Genomic DNA, 20,666 nt, shown 5'->3' on the forward strand with positions numbered 1-20,666 from the left:
GAGTGATTTAGAATTTATTGATATAGAGGAGAGAAAGGAAAAGGCAATTTCACAAACACCAGTGTTGGTAATTTTTTATTAATAACATTTTTATACAAGATACTCTCCCATCTTTAAAAAAAACAATCGTGCTGAATGATGGGTTGTGATATGTCTGCAAAATGGAAACCTTTATTCTGAAACAGCTGTATTTACCTGCAGTGTATTTATTATGACCCAAAAATTTAGTAACAGCAAAACCGAGTGTTAGAACTGTTATATTTGAAGACATATAACTGTAATATTCCCATTTGAATTTTAGCAAAATTCGTAGATCACTCCAAAAGTAATGCCTCCTATTTATTTCCGTAGCAACTACAACAGATGCAAAGAGCACAATAACATCACTAGACAGAGCAAATCCTCAGCTACAGAACACTATTTTTCACAGTCACCACCCGTAGCTGTGCATTTTCACCATCAGTGAACAAGAGCCTGCATGCCATGTTCATAAAAATCAGTCCAAGTGGAAGCGACCCACTGCCGCTATGACTTCTGCTGAAATGCACCACCCACCACCCCACTGTGCTCACATCCACTGTTTGGTTTCCATAAACATTCAGCAAGCATCACTGAATGTCAGTGGGTGGCATTCAGTGACACACCTTTCCTTCATCCACACTTCCATGTCAGAAGCCCATCTGCTGCCATCTGTCACACAGCAACATCATGTAATGGGATACTGATGGGAAGGTTCATCCTCTACTTCCATACCACCAACATCTGCCTCAGGCATCATGGGCCAACATAATAAATGAGGAGGCGTTATTTTCAGAGCAGCCTTGTATGTTGTTTACATACTCTTAGAATGAGGAATAAGGGGAGCAAGTAACTTTATTGTCCATTTTTAACAGGCAACTTCTAGGCAGGAAAGCCAAGATTGTGGGGTTTGTTGGTGTCTTGGTTTTGTAGGTTTTTTTGTTGTTTGTTTGATTGTTTTTTATTAGGTTTGTTGTTTTTTCTTTCATTTTTGTTACTACATTAATGTGATGAGGCTTCACCATGAGTCATACCAAGCATTGTATGAATGCATATCAAAAAGGCAATTTCAGTTAGAAAATCTATGGCCTAAGACCAGAGATAAATATCGTGAGGAAGGATAACAAGGATACCTGTAGTCAGCATGATAGACAAGGGTTGAGGCACAAGAGTAGTCTAACCTCTTTCTAGTTTTTGTAGACACTTTTAAAGGAGAATTTCAAGGATAATGGAGTAAGTTTGTGACTGTTTGTGGATAACAGAGTGGAAGAAAATTGTAAAGGTGCTTTCTTGAAAAGCTAAGTGGAAAATGTAGGCTGACATTAGGGCTGATTAAAGAAGGAGCTTGTTCTTTCAGTATTGAATGAGAGATAGCAAATAGGGAAGTGAACTTCTGTGAAGCATTTGAAAGACAAGACTTGAAACTTACCTGGAAAAATACAAAGAGAAAGGTGACAAGATCATGGTTATAGGCAAGAAAAACAATCTTTGCAGCAGCTTACTGAATAAATATTAATAGGGAAAGACTGCATTTTCTAGGAGAGAACAATATTGTAATGTTAAGATGTTCATGATGATGACATGGTCAAGAGTTAAAGTGGAGTGGGTAGACAGGAAACTTCTAAGAGATGCTATGCAAAGAAAATTGGCAAAATCTGAACAGAGTTGAGGTTTATATATACAGAGGAGGGTCAAAACTAAATCTAGATTATAGACTGTAATTAATTGTCATGTCCCTAGGGATCAAGAAATGGAGGTAACAATGAAGCCTTGCAATGAGCTTCTCACTCACTGAGTCTTTGAAAAAAGATGAGTTATGAGTCTAGACGCCTTGTAGTACAGAATTGAGTAGTGGGATTTGCATTTATGGAAGAGATAACCTGGAAGTAAAATTCACAGGAAGATGACATTGAGATGAGGCACTGCAAAATTATCAGAAATATGAGAAATTTCCATCAGCAATTGTGCATATTGCATTCAAACTGTGTAGAAGTATGAGCGGAAAGAAAGAATGATTGATGTTGGTTACCTGTGGTTTGAAATTTAATCTTGGTCTCTTGATACCAGTTATGCATTGTGGGGGATGAAATAATGGATAAGTATACAGAGCAAAGTGAGAGAGCAAAACTTAGAAAGGCAAAAGATAGAAGAAGATGGAGAAATAAAAACAGCCTAATGAAAAAATAAGGACGGGGAAATGATAGCAGGCAAACTTGAAAGACTCCAGAAGAGTTGTAATGATAGGTATATACATCACCTCTGTCAGTAGTTAATATCCATCTTTTTGATCTTTGTGCAAAACTGAGTAATCTCAAACAAAGATCAAGACGTGGAGAAACATCCTGGTGATGCCTTTTGTTAATGTGTTAATGAACATGCTTGGTTAATGTCATAGAAAAAAGTCATATAAATCCCGAGACACGATCTTTTACCTGAAACAGTATACATACCAATGATAATACTTTTCAAAACTGAAACCTAAATTAAAATATGAAAAGAAGAGGTGGGTAGAGAGTGGTACTAGGTAGATGTTCATCTGCTAACTGGGGCATTTTAAACAATCCTTATTACAACTATGAATACAGTTTGAAGCAAGGCACGTTCTCTTGTCTTTTGTCCTTTCTTCTAATTTTGATTTTTTTGCCTGTATTTGCACAATGTCTCTTTTGCTAACTTGAGAGCTACTCTAACCTATGCCATTCATCTCAAAAACATCTCAGAGAGTCTTGGAAGTGTTTCAAGTTTCTATTATCCAAGACTTAACTTGATTTTTTGTGTGTGTGATTTTTTTTTTTTTTTTTTAATTTAAGTTACCCGCCTAGACAACCACAACCACTGAATAACAGAAGTTGAATAAAAATAGTACTGAGGAACTTTGTATGAGAAATGAAAACCCAGTAAAATCAGGTCTTTTGCTGTAGATTGTTGTGATACTTCACTAGTGTTAAGATAAAGAGTGTTGACATCTGTTATACTGTCTTCCATAAATTAGGATTACTATACAGGGGAAGTGCCTTAATGTCTTTGTTATGCTTGCTGTTTTGCTGTGGTTTTTTTTTTTTTTTTCCTTCTTTTAAACACAGAGGAATATTGGGGGGAGGCGGGGGGGGAAGGGTAGGTTGATAGAACTTAAAGAAAGGATGCTTTTTTTTTCAGTATCTGTTTTCTTAGTTGATCTTGCCTGTTTGGCAATTTAAAACATAAGTGAGGGGAAAAAAGAAAAGAAAGAAATGAAGAAATTAAAAAACATGCTTTCGTTCTTTTTTCTTTCTTTTCTACTTTTTTAAAAATGAAGTTGATGCTTTAAAATGGTGTGAGATTGATGATCTCAGAAACTAAAGCATCAGTACATATTTTCTCAGACTGTTTTGATAGTATGCTTTCTCTCTGACCAGGAGAAGCCACCTCTGCCTGTGAGAGGGTAGTTCATTATCCACAGTTCATTCAGTTCTTGTCCTTTTTGCTAGGACTGCCATCAAGATTGCTAATTATAGTAATAGATTTGTGACGTGGGTACTTTTCTGCTGAAAACTGGTCAAATTCATTTGATAGAGCAGCCATTATTGGGTGCCAAGCTTCATCCACCATCATCTTGGCTTAAATGGCAGGTGAGGAGCGTTCATCTATTAACAGTAGACGCACTAACAATTGTGTCTTTCCCGTTGTGTCTTTCCCTTGGGTCCCGTGTTATCTCTAATCTTCTTACAGTCAGAAGAGAACCCAAAACAGTTTCTATTTTCAGTGGGTTTCAGGTCCTTCTTTTTTTCTGAAACCAAATACTTATTTTCAACTCCAAGAAACATAACCTGTATAAGTTAAAAAAAGCCAGCACAAAATAAATGTCAGTACTGGGCTTTACACAGCCTTAAATGTTTGTGGGTGTTTTTTTTTAGTGCCATCGACAGTACGATTTAGACAGGAGTAGACCATAAAGTACACTTCCCAAATTTACAAAATAATTTCAACTGTTAGTACTGTAGCATCTTCCCTTGAAACAAAGGCTTACAAATATTATAGCTTTAAAATTTCTTATTTTTATGGAAAAAAATAAAAGTGGAAAACAAATATCTCGAAGCTTCAGAAACTTTCTTTTTCTTTCCTGAGATGACCATCCAAAGAATTCATGCAGACTGAAAAAAACAACATTATAGAAATCTTCTTCTCAGGCTTCCCAATTGTTTGGCACCATGATCCTCGTGTTAATATTTGTTGATTATTAAATAATCAATAAGAAATAAAATCTGTTCTGAATTTTACTATTTCTGAAAATAGTCTGTTTTACGTCCACCAAGTGTATGTCCACCAAGTCAGTATCATTGGAAAGGGAACAAGAGGGAAGGATAACGAAGGCTTGTATTTTTTGTGACTGCACTCAGCATGATACTTACATAAAAAAGACTTTTTATGGCATGACATTGTTTTATTTTATTTCTGTTTTTACAGGAAGCTTCATTAAGACTGATTTTTTTCATATTTCTGTTGCTAACACGCTTCTGAGTTTCCTAGCAGTACTTTTCTTTAAATAGAAATGCGATCAGCACTTACTTTATGTTGTCTTTGGTATTCATTTCAGATCTGACAACTGAGTCCATGAATCACGTCCTCAATAATCCCTAGAAGAAGTACATAAAGTACATATGGATCACATGCACTTAGATACATCTTCACATATCAGTGGTTTTGCAGTATCAGTGGGTTTTGCTGTTCTTCAAATTCAGGAATTATATTTAGATTATAGGAAGTCTTACTGGTAGTTGATGGTATTTATAAATATCCTGACTCTGATTCACTACTTTCCCTAGAATTGAAATTATATGATTCTGATTCAGAACCAGGCTGATTCTGACATCAGTGTTAATGATGTAATAATGCTGACTCTGAGCAGAATTATTTCTGATTCTCTAATACGAGGGGGCATGTCTGCTTTACAGGTGCAGATGCAGATGTATGATTGCAGCTCATGCAAATTTGTGGAAGCATTGAGCAGATAACAGTGTAGATAGGGTAGCCCAGATTAAGCTACCTAACAATTTCCAACATTGCAGTCTGTATTGAGCTTCATGTACCCTAGCTGTGCTTTACTTACTGGTAATATTTACACTTGTCTAAGGATAGCAAGGATATGCTGCTTGTAGTCTCACCTTTCCCAGTGGTATGCATACATCCTGAGTGAGATCAGAATGACTCCTGTTGTGTTATTTATTTTATACAAATTATCTTTAGTTTATGTGGTTATTTCTCCCCACGGATGAAGATTTTCCTTATACTTCTGAATGCTAATGGCAAAATTGAATTTAAAAATCTTACATTTAAATTTGTTACTGGCCTTTGCAAAACTACAGTACTGGATCTAGTGACAAAGATCAGCCCTCGTGCAACATTAGGGAAGTGGAGGAAGACTGGCTTATGGCTGAATGTGAGGCCTGTGGCTCACTCCTTGTTGCAACACACATGCCAACCATGTTGCTCATGCTCCTGGCAAGTCATCCACTCCAGATTTTGCCCAGCGTTATGGTTTCTTTTGCCTACCTGCACCATCTCCCTTGTGCCTATAGTGGGTGTACAAAGAAAATGCTGTGTTCTGGTGCTCAGTGCAAACCTGACAGTAACATGAGAGAGACTTTGTTTTCCAGGAGACTGCCTTCCTAATTGTGTGTGTGAAGTATAGTAAATATATGGGTTAAAAAAAACATAATTCAAATCCCTATAGTGGTACTGATAAGATCTCTGTTTCTGTAGCAATGAGAACCAAAGGTGGCCTTTTAAGGCTCACAGTTCGTCTACCAATTTCCAGTTCTGCTTCACGATTCTTAAAATATTAGAGTGCGTGCTTTAAACCCACAAAACTTACCTTTACCTAATTTTCACCATTCTAACCTAAGTTTCCACGGAAACAGGGTTGAAAAAGCTGCTGGTAGCCAGCAGGCAGCCAGCAGCTGAGAGTGAGAACTCTCCTTTGTCACTTTCCACTACTGGATGCCTGCTGCGTGCCAGTGTGCAAAGCTACCTAGGCTTCTAAGATCTGGCATACTTTCAATTTGGGGGGGGAAAATTAAATTAATCTACTCTTTTCTCTCTTTGGATTGCCACAGTAAATTCCAGGAGGGAAAATGGGCTAATGAGTTCCCATTTGTTTGGGTACACTGACACCCAGATATTCAAAGCTGTCCCGACCAATTGGGCCTCTCCTTTCATAATTTCCATCTTTTGACAGCATTCTCTCTCAAATTTGGTGTCTATTTACATGTATATACTCATATACTAGTACTTTAATTCTCGGCGAGTCTATCTCAATTGACCTATATATCCACCAACATTTTGCATAGAGTATAGTAAATGAAAAAACCTTCTTTTTTCCCTGCATACTTAGTGAACATGTTTGAATGAATGCATTATAACTGATCCTCAGTTAAATATTAGGACTAGTATGTGAATGGAGATGGCTTTTAACCAGAAGTAGATTATAGCTGTGGGAAGACTAAAGGGTCTATTTGGTCAAGACTCATACAAAACTGAGATAAGCATGCACAACCTGACAAGATCAGATTAGACCCTTCCCCCACAAGTGCATTTCCCATAAATATTTATCTACTTTCTATTATAAATAACCAGGAAATGAAAAAGAAAGATGGATTCTTTTTTTTTTTCTCCCCCCCCTTAAAAATAGCCTAGAAATAGAAATGCAGTTTCGAATCGTTGGGGTAATGATATTTTAAGTATGCCATAAATTCCAACACTGGTTTGCTATTTTTAAAACGGAGCCAAGCACCGAAATCCTTTGTGGCACCTACATAATTTGGCAGCGTTTATAAACAAAGAACTTTGCACAAAAGTGCATTCTTGCCTGCTATTAGGTATCTCAGAATTAAATAACTTATCACCTAGAAGAGAATAGGTGTTGACAAAGTCAGCGCTGCTGTATTTTTAAGCTTGCCTGAGGTGACATAGCCAGCACCAGAGTTAAGCTTGGCATTCTTTCGCCCTGTCCTTCCTCCCCTGAGCCCAAGTGAATGCTCACTTCATCAGTGAGAAGCACAGTCGGCTTGCCTGCCAGATGTAACGAAGATCCATTTGGTCTGCAAATTCCTATTTCATTCAGATTGTCAATACCCAAGCTTAGCTTCCTTGTGCTTCCTCATTTAAGGGGTAAAAATCTGAGGCCGTACAGGTGTCACTAACTCAGAAATGAATGTTTCTTGGTGATCCACTCATCAGAACCTGCGTGGATTGCCTTTCTGATATAATTAAAAGGTGGCTCTTCGCCTTTGAGATTTAAAATCGAAAAATACACAGAACAATATTTTTACACTCATTTTTGAAAGTAACAAGTGTAAGCTCTTAAAAACACTCCTGTGTCACATAGAATGATATTAATATTTTTTAAATCTCAAGATCAAAAATGTAAGTCCTTTTTTTATTTTTTCTTCATTTTTTAAAAAAATCTTTTTTTTTCCTCCAGCATTTTACGATGGGATAATGAGACAGATGTCTCTCAACTGGAAGGACATTTTGACATTGTTATGTGTGCTGACTGGTAAGTACATAAAAATCATAAAACTCATGTTAGAAAAATAGCTTTGCTGGAGTAATTGTACTGTGCTGCTTGCTGATGGCTAAGCAAAGTCAACAAATGAAGCACAAAGCCACCTTAACCTCAACAAATTAATATTCATCTCCATGTGACAGTTATAAGGTAGTCTTCTATCACACAGTAACTTCTACCACATTATTTCCCAAAGATTGATTTTGAGAAGCATTTCCATTTTCTGGAATTGCCTCTGTTTCATGCTTGACGTATCAGTAAATGGACGACTTAGGCAAATTGCAAATAATTATGGCTCAGTGAGGAACAGTCTGGAGAAAAGGGAGTTTATCAACACAAACAGCTCAATTAGCTTACTTCTTAGGAAAGATCTGACTATTGATATAAGGGGATATATTTTTTGCTCCCTGGAAAATCTTTCCAAGGAAAAAAAGGTTTCATAACCCTTTTTTCCCCATGACATTCTGCTTCTTAAATCAATTTGACAGCAGTATTTGTAGAAAAAGGCTTTATGTTATTTACAGTGGCACATGTTAATTGTAAGAGAATTCATAGTAAAAAAATCAGAGTACACCATTTAATTTATGAAAAGATGGATACGTGTTGTAATACAGGATATTGTTTAATAATTCATGCAAATACATTTTATTGACAGAAACCATTATTGATACTGAATTTGTAGAATTGTGTTTGCTTTATTTACAGCGTGCTAACTTTTTAAATGGCAAATTATTAATTATTCGCAATAAATAAATTAAACGTAAAAAGAGATGTGCAGATTTAATTTAGAAGAGTAGTTATTTTGAAGTAAGTCTGTGTCTCATTAAAATTTCCTCTTGACCCTTTAAATGTCTAAACCAGAAAAAGCTGTTTATGTTTTGTTGCACTGCACATTGTAAAGGACCAAATTCTGAAAACAAGGACTTCCTCAGATAGCTCAGTTCGGCAGATTTCTATATCTTACTGAGAAACAGTTAAAGGAAAAAGGGAAAGGGAAGTGTGAAGCTGTCTATTGTCTTTTTAAACAATGTTCTTTTAAAGAGGCTTCTGATAAAATATTCCTCTGGAGCTTTTTTGTTGTTGTTTTTAATTGTTTTTTTCTTGTTTGATGTTTTACTATTTAAGCAAACTCTTCTGATTTCAAAAAAGTTATCATTTTTGTATAACACCAGAGAAAGCGTATTTAGTCCTCTTTTTTCTCCTATTTCTAATATCTGCTTGTTTGCAGAATGCAACAGTGCTTCATTTAATTTCAGAGGAGTTCTTTGTTCCCAAAAAGGACAGAGGAGGGTTTCTAACTAATCGCTGATAATGTGCCTCAGAGATGCATCATCTGATTAAAATAAGGAGCTAAACAACACCATATGATTTCAGCAAGTAATTTAGTAAATGCCTTCCTCACCAAATATTAGAATGGATACTCCAGGTTTCATTGCACAGATGAAGTTAATGCTGGGCAGGATTAGATCAGATTAAGTATGAAAGTCAGATCAGAGTGCTGGCGGACATGAGCAGGAGGGCAGCAGTCTTCTCGGAGGCTTAGACAAGGCTCACATATGGATGTTCTCCAGATTATGTGGGTGAAGCAAGGTCTTGCCAAGAGATTTAGAGTTAAATTTGTTCTTCACGCAAATATCAAAACAACCTGGCTGTGCCATCTCTTGTGTTCTTGATACTCACACCATGTCATCCTATTTGTGCTGTGAGTACAGCAGAGCGAGACTTAAGTTGGTGGGTTTTTTTTCCAGTAATATTCTTGCTAATACTCCTCCTGGTCTTCTTGGAAATTGTGTAGTTTCTTTAGGAAACAAAGAATCACACATGACAGGTAAAATACATTATGCATTTGCAATCCCCACATTTTGTATGTTTATTTTGAAGCACTTACGATGCAGGTAAGTGTATAAATATTTATAGATTTCTAAAAAATAAATAGAAATGTGCAGGTTAGTTTAAAGCACGTGTTTTTATTCAGAAATTGCCTCTGTTTTCTTATTCCAAGTGCCCATATATCTAGTTTAATAAGCATGAAATCCCTTTATTGTTTGCTTCTTTTAAAAATCATTCTTTTAGTTACGGACACTAGATTTTCTGATACATGAAAAAGCTGGGGAAAAAAAGTGTTCCTTGCTTTATCAAACTCAAATCTTCTTTTCATTTTCATGTATTTCTCTGCCGAGGTATAGAATTGGCTTTAGAACTGTTGGCAGGATTTTTGCTTTCTGAATTTTTGGGCTGTCATTGAAGAGGAAAAGAAATCTCTTTTCTTACAGCTCCACAGCTGAAACCTGAAGTACTCAGTGATAAAAACAGATAGGATAGATTGTATTTAGTTTAACACCACCATATAGCTCATTGTCAGTCAATAAAATCTGGGATTAGAACAGAGAACTATAAAGCAAAAAATCTGACTTCAAATATTAGGTACATGGATAAATTTGTATTGAAGTATTTCCAGCAAGGGTGATATTGTCTGATTCCCTGAATAGCTAACCAGTGGTACTACTTGATCCCATTTACATGAAAACAAGCTCTATTCATAAACATATTCCAAATCCACATGGTGGTTCAAGTAAAAATGTACGTGATTACAACAAGCAGTGATGTGTTTATATTCATATATTTACAGTCAGGCATTCGTAAACCTTGTGTGCAGGGGTGGAAAATAAGTTACTTCCCAGAACAGACAGTCTATTAGTTAACAGCTAAATTTAGAAGCTCAACTAGATTATAAAATAAATAAGAGGCAAACGGTGAAAGCTAGTCATTATTTAACCATTCAGGATTTTGACAATAAAAATAGTTTCATGGCTCAGCAGTTCCGAAATAACTTGTAAAATGTCAACTATGAGATAAAAAATAAGGAAAAAAATATATATCTCAGCAAGTCCACACCTGGAAGAAGGATACATTGGAAGAAATTACTGAAATAATGGAATTTTTAGAGCATATCCACTCACTTCGTTTTTTTAAGCAGCATTTTCAAGGCCAGGTGAGGCTGCCAGAATTATGAACTTTCATTTGACCTGCGCTTATAGGTACAAGGTCAAGCAGATGCTGGAAATGTGAGCATGAGTATGACTAGAGAGGAGAAATAACAGGTGTCTATGTGGATGCGCCACAAACAAGACTCGTCCAAAGCTCCTAGGAGCCTCACATTTCTGATTATTTTCTTTGTTAAGACAAAGAAAGGAAGGAAGAAAGAAAGAAAAGAAAGGAAGAAAGGAAGGAAGAAAGAAAAAGAAAGAAAGAAAGAAAGAAAGAAAGAAAGAAAGAAAGAAAGAAAGAAAGAAAGAAAGAAAAAGAAAGGAAGGAAGGGAGGAAGGGAGGAAGGAAGGAAGGAAGGAAGGAAAGAAGGAAGGAAGTTGCTGAGATTTTTAGTCTGAGAAAACAGGGTCATTAAGGGAGAGCCAGCAGAAAGATCTTTGCCTTGCAGGTTTTTGCAAACTGAATTTTTACGCATAATTTTAATGTAGAGACAGAATATGGTCTAAAACTTCGTATCACCTCTTAAATGCATGGTATCCAACTTTATGTAGTTAGAGTGATTGTATTCTTAAAGTTTGGCACATGTGCAAGGATTTTCACAGCAGAAGCTGGCAGGCCTGTCCCACATTACTTTCCCTGCTGAGACTCTCGCTGAAGTCACGAGGAGTCATGAATTCAACAGGAATGCAAAGCTGAACTGAAAATATCCTTTAGGTAATTTAAAATATACCATTTTTTTCCTGTAAGTATTTAATTTAATATAAAAAAAATTTTCTGCAGGAATGCAGTAAGATTTGTATTCTTCGTCAGTTTAAATCTAGTATTCATTTCAAGTCTGTTTTCTTGCCCACACGTTCAAGTGCATTGTAATCTGACAGTGTAGAAGGTTGTTTTGGTTTATGTTAGCCATACAAGTGAAGGTCAAGTAAAAGTGACACTTACACAGGTCACTCACTAAATGTAAACATTTCTGAAGTACACCTGTAAACTAAGCTCCTTTTCTAATTGAAAATGTGCAAAAAGAAGAATAAGTTCACATTGCGGTCTATAAATGTAAGCACGTGCCAGTTGTTGCAAGGCACAAGATAATGAGACAAAACAGCAGCATGAAATGAAAAAAGAATCTACCTTTTTAATTAAATGTTTCATTGTGTCTTGCTAATATACAACTTTGGTGTAAACTTTCATGTGATTTTACAGATTAACAGCACTGCCTACACAATGGCCAAGTCATAAACCATGTTCTTGCCTCTTTACTGCCAAGATCAGAAACTTTTTCTGCCCCCAAAAAAACCTTTTTATTCTTGTCCTACACCGGGATTTTCACAGGTTCCTTTCTACATAAAAATGAGATATTTTTAATAGAAAAAAAAAAAACATATATCAGATTTTTTAATAGAAAAAATACTGAGCCCACCAAAGTGAGTCAAGCGAAATTTAAAATGAGGTATGAGAACAAAGTGAGAGTGGTTTAGAACAATATATTATGTAATTTGAATGAGCTTTAAAGGATTTTCCATGGGGTACATATTCAGTATGCTATGTTAGTATTTAATCCTACAAATGCTACCGCTAAGAGGAATTGCGTGACTAAATCTCCTTCCAAGGGCCAAATCCTATGCTGGACCAATGTGCATCACAGATCATCTGACAACTTCTGGTTTTTCCTCATCCGGGGCATCCTCCAACTCAGAGGGAAACTAGAAGTGTTCTTCCATGCTCCCTCTGGTCAGAGTATGTGGCAGGTCTCAGTCTGTCTCCTTTAACATTCAAATATCAAGTGGGTGTCAGGCAGAAATGATATCCTTGAAGTTGTCCAGTCTCTTGGCAGATCACCTGGATATTTGAAGCTCTTGGTGAATAAAGACCTATAATTATATTACTGCAAAGGAATGAGACTGGTAGCAGTAATTGTGCCTCTGTCGCATTGTAAAAAGACAGAATGGTATGAAGGTCCCTGGAAAATGAATTTTAGCTCTGGAAAAGTGCATCAAAATTGTGATGTTTCATGTTGAAGAAAATTAATTATTTTTGGAGATTCTCTTTGGAGAGAACTCGTGCACTGTATTCCTTCTCTTCTGCAGGTGGCCGTGTTCCTGCCAAAGTAATGTCTTACGGTGTCTATCTGTATGGAGATCTACCTGAAATGAGTGTGACTAAAGCTCTCGGGAGACATTACAGAGATCAACTGCTGTTTCAATGAATTAAGTTTATACAAATATTTGTCCATTTCTTCCAATAAGATTAATCAAGGTTGAAGAGCAGCTATCATGCCAATTGCTAAAATTTGAATTTCCTTTTGGACAGGCTGTCAGTTGGCTTATCATCCAGTAATTCAGTATTTTCCTGAAGGAATTAAAAATGTAATACTTCTATACAAAATGTTCTTTAAGAAATGTGGGGTAGATGGATAGCCAGTCTACATATTTTCCAACAATATGGGGGTCTGCCAGTTTTCATTGATATTTAGTTGCTGACAAGGCTCTTTTTTTTATTTTCCTACTCAGGAAAATTTACAATTCTTATACAGTTGCATCACCCTTTCATACTTAATATTGTATTCTCTTTGGTAACTGTGGAGCGTCCTTACCTATCCACACATATTCTGTTATTACTGACTGGCTCGCAGTTAGCAGGCCACTGTTTTCATATATTCATTTAGAAATTTCAAACCTGAAAAAAAGTCACCCACCCTTCGGAAAGTTTTATTGTAGTAAAGAGGAATGGAGACTGTAGAAAAGCATCATAAAGAATGGACAAAATGCCTTCTAGTGTGGAACTTGAACTTGACAGAAACTGGAAGTAGTTTTATTAAAGAATGAAAAATATGAAAAAAGAGTCACATTATTTATGGCCTGCTTGATAGGAGTCTTTGTAATCTGAATTACCAATATAAATGCAGCCCACGGTAGTAAGGACTGAAAGGCATTGGTTACTATCTGATGGTTGTTCACTAACCATTTTAAATGTCTCTTATCCACATGAACTACATGTCCACAAATATCTAGTCAAGAGTGATTGGTACCCTGGTTGCCAGTGTTAGTATATGCGTTAAGGTACTGAGGGGCATGAAGAATGGATTATTCCCACAAATCGTGGGGTAATCATGCCAAAATAGGGATGAGCATGTTGACAACATTGCATGGGAAAATTGACTTTGCTGCTGTCAGTGGAGGAGATGAAGGATTTCAGTCTTGAGGGACGACAGCTCTATATGATCTGGGTCATTCTGTTTGAACAGCATTTGAGGGAGTGAGGAGTTAGGGGCTTGTAACACTTTCTGTGGAGAGATAGGCATAGATATAAAAATAGAAAAAATCTGAATAATACATAATAATGAATTAATGCTACAACTGTAAAGGGAAAAGGAAAAAAATACCTTTAATAATAGCACCCAAAGTACAATAGAAGATACTTCTAAAAATTCCACCCTCCCTTGTACAGAAAGCATGTAAAATGTTAGCTTTGTATCACAGTGTATTGATTCTGATTTCTGATAGGGTAGTATTTTAATAGCATGTATATGTGATCTGTGAATTTCAGCCTCGCAAAGGTTCCTGCTGATATTTGAGCTATGGTTTAGATGATATTTGCTTCAGGCTTCACCTATTTTTGTTTATTTTTTTCATTAAAAAGTACTTGAATTGGACCACAGGAATATAGACCCCAGTTTCTCTTTTACAGCATTGTGTAAACATATGTAATTAGCCTTGTACTTATCTGCATTAGTATCATTAGAATTGAAAACCCATTTTAATCTGGATTCTGTTCTCTTCTCAATGTCAGCCTGTTTCTGGACCGGTACAGAGCTAGCCTTGTTGATGCAATAAAGAGATTACTCCAACCCAGTGTAAGTATGTTTCTATTTTCTCCTGAACACTGGCTTCAGAATAATTAGTCTGTGCACAATGATTGAGAGAGTAATGGAATGGCAGGATTAATGTCATGTAATACTTTAATACTTATTATGTCCAACTTCAATTGAGTCTTCTAATCTATCAGATTCTTTCCTAATCATAAACTAGGAAACTTCTTATACTTGGCCTTCAGATAAGGAACACAGTGGGTAGTAAAATAAATGAAACCGCTTCAAAGATAGCATGAGATTATTTTTATCAAAGCGTTTCTCGAGTATTTTCCTTTGATAATAATGTCTTCATATTAAAGTAAAAGTACGATATTGAAAGTTTTTATGTTGGCTTCTGTCATTTGTAATCCTTTCAATTGTAACCTTTGTCATTTTGTATTTATTTATTATGAAAGAATATTTTTTTCTTTTCATTTCTGTTTATATGAAATGAATAAACCCCTTATGCATATGTTGTAGCACAAAACTTTTTTTTTCATGAAGTAGGCTTTATATTTACTTATTTTCTATTTTAAAACATAGTGAAATCAAGCTCTTAATAAAATGCTACATATTCTACATGAGCATCACTGAGAAAATATTTTAGGTATGTCAGGCTATTAAAATAAACCTGAGAGACTTACAGGCAAAAAGAAGCTGTTATATGCATATATTTATAACCAACAAATAATCTTGAATCTAATTAGAAAAAGAGAGAGAAAGAGATCAAAAAGGGAATAGGAGAAAACACATGAGGGAAGTGTGTAAGAAAGAAACAGAATTGTACCTTTCATGCTTACCATACAAATCTTTCAGTATGGGAAATTTTCCACTTCAACACAAAGCTATTTAGGGTTAACAATACATTCTCCAAATTTTATTTAAGAATTTCATTTTACTTTTGTATGAGAGATTTTCTCTACATAAGGAATGTAAGACTCAAACGTGCAAAGACTTAAGAAACTGAGTCATTTTAGCCGTGCAAGTAATCCCATTCTTTGCTAAGAGTGATCAGGTTTCTATTCTTGGTTCCATCGTAGACTTTCCTGAGTGACTTAAGGCAAGTTACTTAAGACTGAATGATTTTAATGAGATGTGGATCAAAGCTGCCAGGCAGACAGGAGAAATGTAGTCACCCTGAAGAAAATGTTACCTAGATATTTTTATCAGTAGAAGTAAGAATGACATAGGGAACACACAGTTATGCATTCTGATTTTGGTGTTATACCATCAGCTGCCAGTACGCAATAATTTTGAGGACCTCTAGGTGATTTGGAACACAAAGATTATCTCAAATTAATAAAAGGCAAAAAATATTTTTTTTGGCCTGGATCAGTGTCCTCATGTGGTTATTCAGGTATCACCGTAGGCCACTGCACTGGTAGCAGGAAATGTATAAGAGATGCACTGGTAACTGTGACCTATCTAGAGCTTTTAGCTGGAGTGTAGTAATAGCTATTAGTTGCTTTTCTCTGATTGGTTGTGATAGTTTGTATTGGCAAATGCATGTGTACGTGCATATATGTACACACACACTTTCTTTAACTGGGCTGCTAACTCAGTTGGAGGAAGTGAATTAAAACATGGTGAGGGTAAAGCAGCCTGAATTTTTTCCAGTGTTTACAGCTCAAATCTGTAAACAGTCCATGAATTGTTAACCTGGCTTTAAACCAAAACCAGCCTGACTTTCTTGCTTGCAGTCAGCTAATTCGAATTCAGAATATACCTTTGTCGGGCAGGTGAGCTACAATTCTTTGTGAATGTAGATGATGTAAAGGGAGATGACTTTTTGTTTCTTGTCATATGCATGGTGTGATCATTAGCTCAGCCTGTACATGTATTTTAGACCACAATTCCTTTCTCTCATCAGCGAAGCTATCTTAAGAAATTCCAGCTCCTTGCCACTTGTTCCCACCCCCAGATCATGGATGGCCATATGAATGGATATCCAGTTATGGAATGGCTTTACAGATAATTGTTATTCATAAATAAGAGGACAGCGAAAGGCTGTGTGCAGTAGAAGCTGGGAGCATGGACATCTTAAATGTGCTTCCTTGTAAAGAAAAAAAGGCATGCTAAAGAGTTACACCATCAAGTACATGCTCTTACTTGAAAGACCTGTGTCTTGCATATGCTTATTTGAGATCCCAAGAGAAGCTACAATCACACTGTTATCATTTTTCCTGCTCTATATTGCTCTGTTTAAATCCAAGGGTAACATCAGAGTGCATTTTATTAAATGGCATTATACTTCAGCCTATAAAGGAAAAACAAATACTGAACTCATTTGTCAGTTGTGATAATTAAAATTAGTGTATGGGCACTAGTTTATGCCCAAGCCAAGTCGTAAACTATTTTAAGTTCACTTTTCTGCATGAGTTAATTTGTCTCAAAAGTAGAAGTTGTATTTCATTATTAGTAATATTTTGGCAAATTGACAAAGAAACAAATGAAAGGCACATCTAGATGAAAGACATCTTTCAGGTGTTAACAACTCAGGTGTAACTAGAATAAAAGAATTTCAGAAAAATAATAGAGCAGAAAACTTTTTTTCCCTATAAAGCAGATTTTTTTTCCCTATAATTAAAATGTGCATTTAGTTTCCCTCACATAATAAGCAGTTGTTTGCATATTTTCGTAATAAAAGTGTGATTTTTTAAAATTATGGATGTGATTCCTTTGTGACCTATCCCTTCAAAATCCCAGTGAAGTCAATTGGATGTTATTAAACCATGATGTCAGATTTTAAAATCAGAAATGGGAATGCAATCCCGCACAACAGGTAGCAGAATTACACAAATCAGGCAGTTGATCAGAAACTGTGTTAAGCCAAGATTATGTTAGACTAGAAGTGACCACGGTATCTCCACTATCTGCTTTAATTTTATTGTAGTGATAAACTTAATCATGGTTCATTTTTTCTTGATTTTCTTTTTTTAATCAGCAATGGCAAGATCCTCAAGTGTTTTAGACATGCACTAAATTCAATAGAGGAATGGCTTTTTATGCCAGCTAATGAGCAGGCCAAAAGGAACGGTGTGGTGATGTCCATGAAGGACTATTCTACTTTTCTGAAGTTACTTCAAGATTTTCAACCTGTTTTTAAGAGATATGCCAAGTTACACTCTATTTTACTGTATTTCTCTTTCAAATTAAATTTGAAGTACTTAGTCTATACAGTGTGAGAAGGACTGATTTGCTGACTCCAAACTGAAATCTCTAAGGTAGCAGTGATGATGCATGAACCTTACTGCCTCATCGAAGCTGCTGGAACGGTGACTGATGTTGAGCTTGGCACCCCAAGAAATTCAGAAAGTTCAACCATTGCTGAAATACCCACAAATGGTGGTGTCAGTAAATGCCCTGGTTGGGGTGCATGTTTCCCATTACAGTGAAGTTGCTGGTGAAAATGAGGGACTCCAGGGGAGTGTCATCCTCTTTCTGTTAGGAGGGGTCTCTGCAGAACAGCGTTCTGGGGAGCATGAGATGGCAGCAGCAGGAGGAGGATCCTTGGCTGAAGGCTCCCTTTGCTATTGACTTCTGCCTGATAACATTAAAGCATGCCAAGCATGTGAGGGAAGTTAAGGCACATTTCACACTGATCGTGAATTTCCTGTGTTTAATGTTTTTCATCCTGAGCCTATAGTCAGACCTAACATTTACATAAGCAATTCCAGTGCCTTTAGTGCACACCCCTTTGCACATAAAATTATTTAGCCACAAAATGAAAGTTATAGCTACACAAATGAACAAAAATGAGTTGCTTTGGGTATTGCCCTTGGTCTCCTTTGTGCTTAAATTTCCCATGAGAGAGATGAGGATAACAGTATTCCCTATCTCACAGAGACATTGTGAGAATAAATACAGTGCTATGGTATTAATGATTGCAGTCTTTTATGTACACATTAGTACCATAGATACTGACATAGTTTTTGTTGCTGCCTCACCAAGTGTTGTCTCAGTGTATGAGTGCGTGTGCTGTGGCACATAGATTTGTCATCTATCCTCCTCACTAAATGTGTCAGCATTATAGCTATCCTGAATTCTTACTGACCTTCTTTCATTCAATCTTTTTTTAATTTTTTCTGATACATGAAATTGCATTTTCTTTAGCCACATATTCTTCTACAGTGTATAATAATTCTGTAATTTGTTTAGATTCCTACAAAACATTTTTTTGTCTATTTGGTTGGTTACAGCACCTGACAAATTACTCTTAGCTGTCATTAGAAGTTAAATAAAAGAACTCGCAGTAAACTTTGTGTTCACCTCAATTTGATATGCTGTTTGTTGGTATTAACCTTTGTTTACAGCTCTTCAACTGGTTTTCATTCCAAGTGACAGAGCACGATACTCAGCCAATTAGAATTAATTTTGCAAATAAGATTTTAAGAGATGCTATATCAAGTAGGTGAGGTTTGGGGCGAATAATTCGCACAGGGTGTCTAAAATCTATCAGTTCAAGGTAAAGCATTTTTGTTTTCTTAAATACAGAAGGATGAACAAACTACTAGCTAATGGACCATAACATATTGCCTGGGCATCATAAATGGCCTGATCATCTTGAAAGATCCCGAATTACTATGCAGGAATATTAAGTTGTGCTTTCAATGCAATTTTTGCATTTAGGGTTGAATTCAGTTGCACTGCTCAGGTAGCTTAAAATATCTTTTTTTGAAAAATTAGTGATTGGGTCTCATTTGCCTTCCATTTTGCCCTGTTGTAATTCCATTGACATCAAGTGGGAGGTACTCTTCTGTGTGTGAGAGTAAAAATAGAAAAATATTAATTTACAGTCTTTGTGTGGTCATGAGCTAACAAATGGCTTTGCATTGAGGGTATATTTTGTATGCCTTTACTGTGTTTTAGCTAGGTAATTCGTAGACACTGCTATTATGTGAAAAGGAGCAGATGTGTTGCAGTTGGCAGTTCTCTAAAGAATTTATTAGTTTCTATTTTGCTTTTGTTTAATCACAGAAATATTGCATATTTTGAAAAATGATTTATATTATCCTGTTTTCATACTTTACCGAGAGAACAATTGTCTTCTCCAACCTGTGTATACTAAAAGCTTAGTCAGGTGTATGTTATATCTCATTCGCTTCCAATTTAAAAAATGTATAAATTCTCTTTTTAATGTTCCAGGGAAAAGCAATGGTATTTGCTCCGCACAGAGGGAATACTTTAAACCAGTTTTGCAATCTAGCTGAAAAAGCTGGTTTCTCTATCCAAAGACATGAAAATTATGATGAACACATTTCGAACTTCCACTCCAAGGTTAGTTTTCTGCTTGTGTTAGATAACACTTTAATCCGCATTGCATTTTGAAGAGATCATGGTCCTTTTGGCAGGTAACCTAAATGTTTGATTAAAGTGCTCCTTAGGTGTGCTGTTTCTGAACAGCTATTTTTGTATCTGATTATTTTGTGTGGTAGAACCATCCTTTATCTCTGCACGTCTAGAAGAGTTTTGCAGAAGCATCTCCTGTTTACCCTTTTCATTCACTGAAATCTAATTTATGAGAGTCCTTTTTTCTTCTTGTTAGCTGCGTATAAATATATGGCATACCAGCATTTACATTTTAATAAAAAGCTTGCAACTTTTAAGTAGTTTAAATACTGAGATGGACTGAAATAAATAGGAGGTGAATGTCTAATTGTATCATATTGTACCTTAAATCCTTATCTCTGGCTGCTTTATGGCTGGGTCAGTTAGCAGCTTCAAACTGCTAAATCTCATACAGAATTTCACAGTTGTGGGGTTATATGTCAGATCGAGGCGCTACAAGATTTAGGTCAAAAGCACTTATCTGAACGCGATTTCTAAGCTTGCTTACATAAAGCTACTGTTATCAGTCTCCTATTTTATTATTTATAAGTATAGAGTAATACAGAACGTGGAGAGGAAGGTGCTTCACAGAAAACTTTTTAGGAGTTTCTTATTTCCCTGTGTAGAAGTGCTTATCAAAATCATATTTATTACTTGCAATTCTGAGATCTCTATTTCACACCATAAAGAAATCCACTGCTGTAGGCCACGTATGGACTTAGACATAACCTCTTGCAATTTTCTAAGAATTACTCTTTGAAAATATAGACATGTTCAGAATTGGAGTGAAATGCATTTATTTTCTGTTTAGAGCCACCATCGGGTAGAAATCAGAGTATGCTAAAAGAAAAACATGCACATTATGTTGTAAGGAACAAATATTTAATTTATTATGAAATTTAATACTTCAAGAGACTCCTGTCAAAACTATCTAGACATATG

General features: G+C 35.9%; 1 protein-coding gene across 4 annotated transcripts in view; it reads left to right on the top strand.

The window, feature by feature from the left end:
* CAMKMT (calmodulin-lysine N-methyltransferase) overlaps positions 1-20,666 on the top strand; it is a 198,925-nt gene that overhangs the window by 170,987 nt on the left and 7,272 nt on the right. For all 4 annotated transcript variants that reach the window (XR_001465680.4, XM_040697080.2, NM_001277589.2 and 1 more), the window contains 3 exons: positions 7,478-7,552; positions 14,336-14,399; positions 19,542-19,673. Coding sequence is in view for 3 of the 4 variants with exons in the window: in XM_040697080.2 (XP_040553014.1) it covers positions 7,478-7,552; positions 14,336-14,399; positions 19,542-19,673 (271 nt within the window). In the remaining variant the exon portion in view is untranslated. The remainder of the gene's footprint in view (positions 1-7,477; positions 7,553-14,335; positions 14,400-19,541; positions 19,674-20,666) is intronic.

The sequence above is a fragment of the Gallus gallus genome, chromosome 3 (genome assembly GCF_016699485.2).
Source record: "Gallus gallus isolate bGalGal1 chromosome 3, bGalGal1.mat.broiler.GRCg7b, whole genome shotgun sequence".
Classification (NCBI taxonomy): domain Eukaryota; kingdom Metazoa; phylum Chordata; class Aves; order Galliformes; family Phasianidae; genus Gallus; species Gallus gallus.